This window comes from Morone saxatilis, unplaced genomic scaffold (genome assembly GCF_004916995.1).
Source record: "Morone saxatilis isolate NCDOM2014 unplaced genomic scaffold, NCSU_SB_2.0 Contig21, whole genome shotgun sequence".
Classification (NCBI taxonomy): Eukaryota; Metazoa; Chordata; class Actinopteri; family Moronidae; genus Morone; species Morone saxatilis.
In genome coordinates this window covers 13044523-13057251 of record NW_023339774.1, presented here as the reverse complement: position 1 = coordinate 13057251, position 12729 = coordinate 13044523, and the positions used below count along the sequence as shown (strand labels likewise).

Here is a 12729-nt window from a genome sequence, read left to right as displayed (position 1 = left end):
AGAGAGAGAGAGAGGGGAGCTCAGCTGAAAGCCACAGACTTAATTCTATGCATCATTAAGCAGTCTCACTCAATGCAACATCCCCTATACATCATCCACGCTCAGTAAACACAACGGTGACATTACATTAGCAACTGCAAATGAATTTTCTTTTTAGAAGGAAATTGAGAATACTCTCTTTCTCTCCCTCTCTTTTACCCTCTCTGGCGCTGGCAAAGCTCGAGCGCAGGCCATAAAAGGCAGGGAGATATAAACAAAATAAAAACACAAACGATATTTCCCTTTGCCTCTCTGGCGCACACACTCTGTGTTTGTCAGACAGAGCGGGGCAGAGATTTGTGCACAAATACACACCGCTGTTATGCCTTCTGCTGTAATTTATTTACAATATGAAAGCAACATCATAAACATGAACATTTTATTTATATTTCTGCTGCAAGGAAATATAGATTTGTATTTAAAGACAAGGCACCTTTGCTACTTGGAAACGCCAAAGCTGTTTGTGTTGGGTACTCTCTCCATTTGTTTTCAGTTTGTTAAACTTCATCTAGTCCTTGAGCTGGTTGCACATAAATTAACCTCATGTAGTTATAATGTTAGCGTATATTTAAACATTACTAAATCCAGTTCTCACATAGATACTGGTTGTTACTTAATATTAACCAACTCACTGCTAGGTGTTAACTTGCTAGCTAACTTACAAAACGTAGCTTGTTAGCTTGCCGACGTAAACTTGTGATGTAAACAAATCAACAAATTACAAAATTATAATTATAATAAAAAAATACCTCAAAGAAGACTAAGTCAGCTTAAATTACCCAAAAATGTTTCACTGGTTTTCACATTTCTCATTTGTTCATAAACTCTCTGATCTAATGGGAAACTTCTACTGTAATTGGAGAAAATATTAAGTCTGTTACAAAAAAAACGACATTCACAACACAAGGTAAAATGCAATTGTTCACAGCTACTACTAAATATCTACAGAAGTATACAGTTTGGCACCAAGACCTAGGCTAGTAAAAGGAAATGACAAATACAAAATGTAAAACACATAAAGTCTGTGGGAAGTACTAAAAATATACAAAGAATTATGTAAATTTACAAATACTTAAAATTAAGAAAATGTTTTACCAAAGTTAGCTTAAAAGATGCTAACCTAATCGTCGGTTGGCTAACTTTAGCTCAATCGAATATTTCCCTATCAATCTAAACTACACACATATTTATCTATAAACAAGATTCATATCTACATTTAAAAAGGATTATCTGGTAAATTTAAAATATAATTTGGCCCCTTTAAAAGTGTTATTTTTGGATGTTACTATCCCATTTACACCATTCATTGCTTTGTATTGGATTATATTTATAATCACTTAAGTAGTAGTTAGAATTGAGGAACAAACAAACTTAGTAATGGATTCATGAATCCCCAATCCTGAGGTTTATCAAACACCCACACAGATACCAGCAGGCAGAGACACACAAAATTCACAAATTTTAGCTGTAATGCGGAGGAACACGTGAGCAACATAAATTATCAAGCAAGTCAAATGAATAATTATGTTTTTATTACACAAATTATGCCCTTTCCCCTAAACTAGTCAGGCTCTGAGGCCTGGGAAATCTATTAAGGCTGTGCTATAGATCATCCCATCCACTGTGGCGTGTATATAGATCGGTCGGCTCATTTGAGGAATATTGAATCGGTTACAGTAAAGTAAGCCCCTGGATTGAGTCAAATGTAAAAATCCATGCATGTGTAAGGAGCTGTCAGCGTGTGCTGTAATGACGGATGGCGCTGGGTCTCTGTTTCAGCGAGAGGTGATAAAAAGTCAAATTATGAGTGCTGGGGAGGGACAAGAAAGTGTGGGGGAGCAAAGACAGAGAAAAGAGAATTGGACCAGATCCGTCAAATGATAAGGGCAATCAGTCAATCTGGGAATGGTTTGGACGATGGAAAGTGTTATTTCCTCCCAGTGGGGTTTGGAGTCAAGGGTCGGTGAGGGGTCAAGAGTACGACCCTTCACCTTGGGCTAGTGAAGAGTTATTGATTCATGGCCTCCACAGTTTACCCATGTTATTATCTGCTGGAAATGATTGGTTTCCAATTGCAGTGATCTGCAGTGAAAGTACTTTAACACAAAGGAGTGATAAGCAATTGATTAGCCGGTACAAATCTTTCTTTCTATAAAAAAAATTGCCTATGATCTGAAATTTGAAATCTTCCTCCACTGTACAGACATGTACTCAACATGTGTTTCTTTTGAGAAAACATGCAGTTTTTTGTTTTGTTTTTTACAAAATGAGAATGGAAGAGAAAGAAAACACTTCTTTAAACAGTGAACAAATTCCAATAAACCACTATTATTATTATTCACACAACCTCTTACACTTAATAGAACATTTTGTGGTCTTTGCATGAGGCTCAGCTGTGTTCTGCATTTAGGTTTGTACCATACATCAACAGATCATCTTTCTATTTTGAAAAAAAACTTAATATAATTTCACTAATGCAGGCGTGTGCATGCAAAATGTTCCACAGTCAAAAAGTTAGGAAGTTCCCGTCACCACGATGGCCAAAGTTGGTGTAAAACTATGAATGAATGAATAATTGTTCTAATAGTTCTGTAACAAACTGTATTACAATTTACAAATTTACATGTATATGAAACCCCCGTAGGCCAAAAACATAATCTGAACACACACAAGATTTATAGTTTGACTTTGCTCTACCTGCTGAATTAGCTGGATTACCAAAAACACATAGACAAAGTCTCTGGTAGCATCTGGGCTCATCCTGACATCTTCTCTACTGTTCTGCTTTCTGTCTCAGGAGCATCAAACAGAGCCACGGACCCCCTACCAGGCCGACCCCCACGCCGACCCTCCCTTACACGCTCTGAGACTGACCCGCTCTGAGGTGTGAACTTCTGTCCCCCAGCTGATAGAGCCTCCTGATCATTTTTATAGGCCCCATCCCTCGCTGTTTATGACTCTGCAGTTTGATTATAGCAAAGGGGGCTTGGAGCGGTAAGAACCCTGGAGAGGCATACACACACACAATCACACACACACACACACACACATCAAAGAAACTATGGGAGGAATGTGGACATTTGTTGTTTGTTTTATCATCCAGTACCAGCACTTATCTGCGTAATCATAAAGGATTGGCCTGGGAATGAGGCAGTAGGGACCCCAACGCTATAATTGTTACTGGAGGGATGAGCCCGGTTCGTTTTGGTTATAGCAGCTTACAAGGTACATGGGAGTTTTATTTGAAGAGAGAGCAGAAGAAACAGTTTACTTTAACATTACAAGTCCCTGCAAAGGACAAACTGTTGCTGTTACGATAAAGACGCATCAGAGTGCAGCTAGTCCATTATTTATGCTCCTTAACATTACATTTTAGTTTTTTTATTGGATTGAACAAATAATCAGTAAGAGTAATAATAATGTGCTCTTGCAAAAAATTATTGATACACTGATATATAATAATACAGTTGCACCAAGTATCATTGCTTCCATAGGGCAGCAACTACAGATAATTCTCATCATTGATTGATTGATCAATTAATCGAGTGGTTCAAAAGTAATGGAAAAATGCCCCTCACATTTTCACCTGCAGGTGATGTCTTCACATTGCTTGTATGGTTGAACAAACAATCCAAAACCCAGAGATATTTAATGTACAATAAATTACAAGAGAGAAAGGCAGCAAATCCTCATGTTTGAAAACCTGAAACCAGATTTTTTACAGACACATAACTTCTGGAACTGTGTTGTTTTCTGGCACTTTTATTTTACTGTTTTTACTATGACTAATTAAATCATGGTACAAACACGCTCCTGTTAAAGGACCTGATGCCCTCAAGGAAGTATTAACGCATAATGTACAGATTCCAGTTTTTCAACCATTTCCTGTTTAATATGTAGTCCTAATGGCACCACGGCTATCTTCCCATCCAATTCTGTTTTACATGCATTAAATGTTTGTTCTCCTAAGGTCTGACAGAGGTTGGAATACTTTTTTCTAAGTCTCACATATGCATCCCACACCTCTGCTGGCGCACCAAAGTGACTGAGCTGTAGTTACAGTGTGTGAGATACACAACACTTTAATTAAGTCACAGGACCCCCCCCCCTTTTCTTTCTCTAGACCTGTGAGTCAAACAGACTCTCTGCCCTTCGTTTCCCCCTGTGTGGGAGGCCAGTGTGCTGGCCTGAGTAGCTGGGAAAGTCCCATGATTTATGGCCCTTTGCAGGCCTGACTGCCTCTCACCTCCTGATGATAGAGCCAGAGGTAACGAGGACTGGTTGCTCCAATCCACTCTTCTATTTGGTAAATCCAATTTTATTCATTTGGGATTTAAAGGGACGTCCCTGCCTCTGCCATCTGATGCTATTGGAAGTTTCAATTGGAAAGATTTATCAGAGTACTTCTATGTGTAATTGGGTATATTTTTTACAGTTTGGGTGATAATCACATGGATTAGATGTTAATGATTAAGCACTCCAAAGGGTGAGAAGGGGGCATTTTATTTTCAGTCTCACATGGTAGACTTTCATTTCCTTATTCATTACTTTTTTTCTCTTTTGATGTATGCTCCATAGAGCCTTGTAAAAGTGTTGGATGCGTTTGCGGGAACCAATTGAGAGCAGCTTTAACTGAATAATGGTAGATCTTCCTTTTTTCAGTTTGGATTAATATTTACCTTGTGACTCTTTGCCCCGGTCAAGTGTCCCACACTGCTGTATCAACAATATTCAAATGTACTGTAGCAGAAAACACACTACCACATAAGACGAAAGCACATAGTGAGGGCTGGATCATTATGAGGGCCATTTGGAGGCTTTCTGCACTTGTTTCAGTCTTGATCGGAGGATCAAGCAGCTCTGACATATTAAAATCAACCAACCTTACATACATAGAGGGACACACACGAACACACACACCAGCAGCAGCAGGGCAGTAACTCAAGGCCAAAGGAGGAGGTTTATTTTTATCATGGGCAAAGGCGCCAAATCATGTTGGTATGAAGGGGGCTATATAAATGCAAATTGTATTGGAGAGCTATTAGTCCTGGAAAAGGTTTGTATGTAAATGCCCTATAGGACCACAGCGGAGCACTCGGCCAGTTCAGATTAGTGGGGTTTGTGGCAAATGTGCTGCAAAAGACAAAATAGAAAAATAGACAGAAAATGCAATTGCCTTGTGGTAAATCATGGTGAACAAGGTGAGAAGCTGAGTAATTGAATGGCCAAGGTGTTTCTGTATGGTTTATTGTGTATGCAAGAGACATGTATTAAGGTCGGTTCACTCTGTGCATGTGCAAGTGTTCATGTTTTATGGTCATTTTGTTCACGATACAGATTTTTTCTGTACCTCAGCAGAACATAACGTGGCCATAAGCAGCTCTGCGAACATGTGAATGAGCGGAATTTTGAAGCATCACTAAATGAATTACTTCTGAATAATGGCTGCCTTGTTTATGGCCTTCAATTTGTTTGTCAATAGAAAATACTATATTGACTGAAGGGGGAAAAAATGGTGATTATGAAATGAACAAATCAAATATGGCACATGAGGCCACATCATTCATGGAAAGTAGAGGATTTAATCACCGAGCATTAGGCTGTGAGAGACAACACTAGCGCAAGGCCGCCCTCTAGCTTTAACTGGAGAGACTCACAGGCATAAAACGCCTATCAGAAAAGAATCCATCCATCCATACGAAATACAGAATTTTTATTCAGACAGTCAGTGCCTACATACCCTCACATTAAAAGGACCACATTACAAAACAAGTTGTGTGCAGAACCAGCATTTTGAACAAAACAGCTTTATATATACAGTATATACATTTCAAGATATGCATTGACAGGGTTAAGAGGTTCAAATACAATCACTCTATTGACAACTTCTACTTATAAAATGTTTTTATACTGCCAAGTAAAGACAGAATGGCAAAGTGATAGTTTCCTAAAAAATATAAATAATGACACATTCTGTCACCTCTTTGTCCTGGACTTAAAGTGACTGGGTGGGTCGAGTGTAAAGTGCAACTGCAGTTCTTCACAGATTTCTCGCCTTCTGAATTATTTCTTCCGTAATGTTATATTCCTACAAACCCAGGTCATGCCATCCTGGAAAAAAAGCAGACAATGTGGTTGTGTCGTAAAAATTAGTGAGGTGAAATTGATGTGAGCAGCAGCTTAAAAGTACGTTTACAAGCCACAAACCATAGTTTATAGACAGAATATATAGACATCCTGTTTGACAACTACTTTAAATTAACCAATACAATTAGTCAAGAAATGTGAAATCCTACTTAAAGTGAACGGTTATCCCTAAAGCTGTTATAAATTCAATGATGTATAGTATGTTGACTGGCAAACAACAATAATGTTTTAATAATATTGTCTTACTGTGGCTGGTGATGACATAGTTATAGGCTGAATCATTTGAATACATTTGGTGGAGACATAACTGCAAAGCTTATTTGGTCTTTAAAAGGATGATGATAACTTCTGACATCTAATTTGGTCAATTTTACAAATAGTGTATAGTCGGAGCATTGAGAATTATAATTAGGTTATAATTCTGTGGGTATAACAACAAACAAAGAGCTGTTTTACTGTTTAATTTAGTTTAATTTCATGTGATTTCCCAATGTAAATTTGAATAAAGCAGTCAAAGACAATATTCTGAGAGTTCTCAAACTAAATGCAAAGGCAGTTGGTGCCACTCTGCAGCCCACCCTGTCATCACATTGTTGTGTATTCATGCTGTGTTTGCAGACTGTGCGTACTGTATTTACCTGCACTCCCTCAGCAGTAACTGCTGAGCAGGCCTGGACCTGCCACATGCGATCCCGGATAGTGTGCAGATTGAGACCTTCTGCCAGCTCCGACGCTGGCGTGGCTGTCATCAGATCCTGTTTGTTGGCAAAGATTAGCAGTGGCACAGCAGCAAGCTTTTCCTCCTCCAGCAACTCAGCCAGCTCCTGGAGGAACAGACACACGAGGGTAGTCAGTGACGTGTACTGGCTAAGTTAAGTAAAACTGTACTGACATGCTGTGATCATCATCTGTAATTATCTATGATCAACTCAGAATGTTATCTAGTAACTGTATATGACCACAATAAAAATATTGTGTTAGAATATTATGTAAAGGACCAGTATGTAGGATTTAGTGGCATCTAGGGGTGAACTTTTCTGAAAGCTCAGCCTTCCAAGCTTGTAGGAGAAGCTACAGTGGCTGTGAAACCTGTGAAAAAAGCTAAAGGCCCTATCTAGAGCCTGTGTTTGGTTTGTGCGTTCTAGGCTACTGTAGAAACAAGGCAGTTCAACATGGTGGCCTCCATGGGAGAGGACTCACTTCCTCTGTAGATAAAAACAACTCATTCTAAGGTAACAAAAACACAATGATCCTCATTTTCAGCTAATTATATACACTAATGAAAACCTATGAATATTATGATACATTTCTCCCAATAGATCATCCTAAATGTTACACACTGGACCTTTAAAGAAAATAAATTGCATCTCACCAGACTTGTCTCTTCAAACCTTTTCCTGTCTGAGCTGTCGATCACATAGATCTGCAAATAACACAGTCATAGATATAGATAGAGATAGTTCATAACATGCATAAAATACTATATCATCAGGACTATTTGTGGATGTTGTTGACTTTATTTCATTGTGGCTGTTGTAAGTACATAAAAGAGAGCCTACCAGTACATCTGTGTTCTCAAAATAATTCCTCCAGTAGGGACGGATCTTGCGCTGACCTCCAATGTCCCAAACATTCAACTTGAAGCCAGACGATTGAACGCTCTTTATATTGAAGCCCTGTTGAAAGATAACATAGATTATTGTTTATTTAATACTTTCAGCAGGTGAATTAAAACATGATTTGGAAAATCTGTTTTATATGGAACCGTTGTTGTAACAAAACTATATACAAATCTCAATTTGTGTGTGCAAAATCAGATTTGTAGATGTGTACAAGAATCTGTAAATATGTACAAAAAGTTGTGTACAGTAATCTGCAAATGTGTTCAGAATATGTGTGTGCATAATCAGATTTGTAAATGTGTAAAAAAATCCACAGATCTGTATTCAGATTTGCAAATGTATTGAGATTTGTAAATATGTAGACAAATTTGTAAATGCGTATCTGAAAATGTGTTGACAAATCTATAAGTGCAGACATACATATTAACGACTCACCCTAACCTCAAACCTAACCCCTACCCTTAACCCTAACCCCCTAAGCAGGGTTACGGCAGGGTCAAACCCGGCAAGAAAACAATCTTGGCTTCCCTGTCATCAGACTGGCCTCCATTTGACTTGGAGGCTGTCACCGAGAGTTGAGGCAGAGAGCAGTCAGAGGACATCAGAGGGGAAAAACTGGTCATATTTTCTCCATAAAATATGATCTACTTACACCAAAATCAGTGAAAAAAGCCTAAAGTTGTGTTTTTGTACAGTAATCAGTGAGACCTGTCCATCCATTTAATCTATTTTCTAACCTAATTCTTGACTCATTTGTGGTCTGATAAACTCATTAAGGAATTAATAAATTCATTAACTTCAGTTCCCCATATTGCTATTTTCCAACAATAAATCTCCCCTCACACAAATGGCCACACGCATTTGCAGATCTCTACAGAAATGCAGCAAAAGTCACGTGTAAAAAGAGCCAATTGAGAGTCCTGTCTGAGTTGTAACCGATGAATTGTCTGTATTTCCAGCTCTTGGAGCAAATACTTTGGTGTACACATTTTAAGATCTATAGACGCATTTACAGATTTGTGTATACATTTACAGATTTCTCCATGCTTTCAGATTTATATACACATTTACAAATCTCAGTACATTTATAAATCTGAACACAGATTTTACAAATTTACAAATCTGATTGGATTGAGATACTGTTGCACAACTCTCTGCTGCAATAATGGCTCCACAGTTTTACTGGAAAGTGAAAAAATGTATTTCCACAGTGTGTGACTGAGCTACTGGATGTGTGTGAGTGTGTCCATATCTGTACTTGTGTGGGGGTGATCTGGCTGATATCTTCGGCTGCCAGCTGTTTCAGCAGAGTAGTCTTGCCAGCATTGTCCAAGCCAAGCAACAGTAAGCGCACCTCCTGTTCCGGAGACTGCTTCAGCCTCCGAAGAATGGACAACAAGCCCTGCAGGTGGATCAGTCAGAGGTGATAAACTTTAGTGAGAGAGGTTCAAAGACAACATGTCATAGGGAAACCTGCAGGAATTTTCTCACAATATTGTTACAGAAGCATGGCCTAAGCTGTATTAGGTAAAGCAGTCAGTCGTCAGATGCCAGCATGATGTCAGGGGTTGGTAGAGGAACCCGGCACAGCTTGAACAGGTTTAACACTCACCCCACAGCAGGAATCAGAGCGTGAGGATTTAGCTGTTAGTCACTTGCAGTTACCTGCACATGCAGCAGGCAAAGAGCTCTTATTGGCCAAGATTAGGCATGTGCACACTGTGTGTCCTGAAACTGGTAAGCTATTTACCTTGCAGTGTGTTCTGTTAAGATGTTGTCACTGTTCTTTGTGACCTGCAATATGTGCGGTGTGGAATCAAGAAACAACTGTTTATCTCTGTCAAATATACAATGAAGAAGATAAAGTAATAATTTCAACACATTTCAGTGCACACATTTAAAGATGGTCTTAAAACTCACTTGATTTCTTGATAATGTAAGTTTTTTATTTGTGGTTTGTCCACTTTGTCTTCTCGCTTTCATAATTTTCCTCTGTCTCTCTTCTCTTTTCTTTGTCCTGTAAAACTACTGTTTGTTTGCGCTAAAAGGAAGCCTGAATAGCTGAGAATAAATGATCCCCAAATGAGAATAAAATATTGTTTAAATATAAACTTGTAAAACCAGATATTTGAACATCGATGAAATGCTGAAATACAAATGCTATTTTCAGTGACAACCCACAGTGTCATTATCAGTATTAACCAATTGTTGACATTGTTTTGATGGTGGCAACTTTCTAAAAACTCTTATCTATAGCTATCTTATCTAGCTGTTAGTTAACAGTTTCCAGTATCACACACGCCATTAAACAGCAAACTATAACAACACAATTTAAAACTGTCATGTTCTGATTTTAAGGCATGAATCGTGATAACTCACCATGTTTTTGCTCAGGTGTTAGTGTTGTGGTCCCCTGCTCAGACTGAGTGGATTAACATCTCTCCCTCTGTGCCTCTTGGGAGAACAGCTGTCAAGTTCCGTTGCTAGGGAAACAGTGACGTCAGCACAAACAACGTGACAGCTGGGTGTATCTGGGCACCCTGCAAAATATGAGCTCAAAAATATTTGTATATCTTCTTCAGAAATACAGAAAAACTCTTTTTTATATTTGATTACACATTTTTAATAGCTGAATTTATTTCGGTTGCTCTTTAAAGCACTTAAATCACAGTGCTGTAAATAAACTGCATAGTTAGCTATACTTAGTATAGTAGTATAGTACTTGTTACAATACATTTTGTATTTCCTGGGAAAGTTGTTACAAATTCAGTTGCCATAATTTGTTAAAAACTACTTCATTTTTATGTGTTAAAGTTTAATTCAAGCAAATAATAGATTATGGAAAGCTTTGATTATGAAAGAGATCTTACAGTTTTGTGTGTTGACAATTGCTGATCCAAGCGAGTTATTAAAATATGTTTTTAATTTGTGATTTAACTTATTGAACTTGAACTATATTCAGATTTGCAGCATGTCTTTACTAATCCAAGACACAGGACACAAATATATAATAATTCTGAACACTACAGTTTGGTGTAATGCTGCTCTGCCCGGTTACAATTGGCCATTAAAAGAAGAAGAGGAAGAGGAAGAAGACTGAACTTGAACTTGCACTATGTGAAATCATGTTTTTTTCACACAGGATGCTCCAGTTGAATGGCCTGCTGAGCAGACACATCCGTTAGAGCTCCACCAACTCATTCCTGATGTAATTGTTCAAGACAAATACAATCCACTTTTAGTTTTCATTACTGTACTCAGCCTGAAATATGAACAAAAACAACAAACCTTCTGCTAGACCGCTAGCTCTGACAAATGGGACAGAGGAGACACAAAAGCCCACATTGAAAAGAAGCCCACAAAGTCCTAAATGGAGACTATAAAGGCTATAGATGCACTAGGAAAACGTGTGGAGCAGGTTGAGCCTTGAACTTGAACTGAATAGTGGTAAACTTCTGATTATGGGGCTTCTATTTCACGGTTTTCGATTCCACCTCCTTAAAACTTTTCTCTGCCAGTTACTGATATTTCTAATATTTATTTTCCTTCTTTTAATACAAGGGAACTCAAAGACTCTGATTTTGTAAGTGGTAGCTTCTGACCGCTAGCAGCTAACCAACATTTCTGTGAAGAAATCAAAACATTATTATTCCAGGCAATAAATGAATGAATCGATGAAACAAGGCATAATTAAATTATGTAATGTAAGACCTATCACTCTTTTTCCAGCAGTCTTGGCAGCAAGATTAAAAGAACAAATATTGAAAATCAGAATTCCTCAGAGGACGATCTATCCATAATAACATCTGCTTTGTTCTGGACCTCATGATTATGGTCACGTAATTGATGATGATGATGGTTTTATATTTTTCTTGGATTCCCAGAAAGCCTTTGACTAAGTTGAACATGTGTTTATCTTTGATACAATCACACACTTTGGATTTGGCAACCAGTATTTAGACATGGTTATTATGTTACACACAGACATGAACAGCTGTGTTTCCATCCAAGAAGACACCAGCCTCAGATTTAACGTAGGGAGAGGCATAAGACAGAACATAAGTTTAATTTCTTTTGAACCATAAGCATAATTACATTAAAAAAGCAGACGATGGGATTAAAGCCATAGATTTTGAAATTATGAATGGAATATTAAAAATGAAATGGCTTTAATCTTTTTTTAGGAATACTGAAAAGTAAATACTAAGTACCCTTTTAATGAGAAGAACTATTAATCTCAGAAACTGTGGAAAAACTGAAAAAAATTGCTCTAAGAAGAAATTTCCTTAAATATCCCCCAAAGAAATACATTTTAAACCTATAAAGTGTATTCTTCAAATGAATTCTTAAGAACAAGATAACTGCTGTAACCTATACAACACAACAAATGTAGAAACAACAGAGCGCCTGTTTTATACTTGTGATTCGATCCAAAGCCTATGTAGATCCATGCATGATCTATCTCCAAATCCATAAACATAGATTTATTTTTTTTTATTTTAATCTGTTCAATTTTGAAAAGTAAATAGATTGAATGTCTTGTTAATAATATTATAATTCTAACTAAATATTACATACATACACAAACGTCATTTTGCCAAATGTGTGGCAGACACTTAGAAAGGAGTTTGTGATATTAAATACATGTATAAGGAAAGTAAAAAATGCCCCTGCCAGAAAACTTTGTGAACTGGCAGTGACTGAATATGATTTATGCTCTTCTTATTGTTGTTGTTGATGTTTGCATTTATTATTACACTCTTTTATGTCATTGTGTTGACTAATATTAACATTACAGTGGGAGGTGCAAACCATGACGGGAAAAATAAAACATGTTTAAAATGGTACAAAGTGAGTTGTCATTCTATTTATCAATAAAGACAAAAACAATGTATATACCGGTATAATGTATGTATGTTTT

The 12729-nt window shown here is 37.5% G+C and overlaps 1 protein-coding gene across 1 annotated transcript; it reads right to left on the bottom strand.

Moving 5' to 3' along the window:
* Positions 1-5776: 5776 nt before the first annotated feature.
* Positions 5777-12401, bottom strand: LOC118332886 (ADP-ribosylation factor-like protein 3). Its single transcript, XM_035668322.1, has 6 exons — positions 12387-12401; positions 9067-9210; positions 7746-7862; positions 7559-7609; positions 6825-7010; positions 5777-6150 (listed from the first exon to the last, which is right to left on the bottom strand). Exons 1-6 carry the CDS (start codon positions 12399-12401, stop codon positions 6103-6105), a joined length of 561 nt encoding a protein of 186 aa, XP_035524215.1. The 3' UTR covers positions 5777-6102.
* Between the last annotated feature and the right edge of the window lie 328 nt (positions 12402-12729).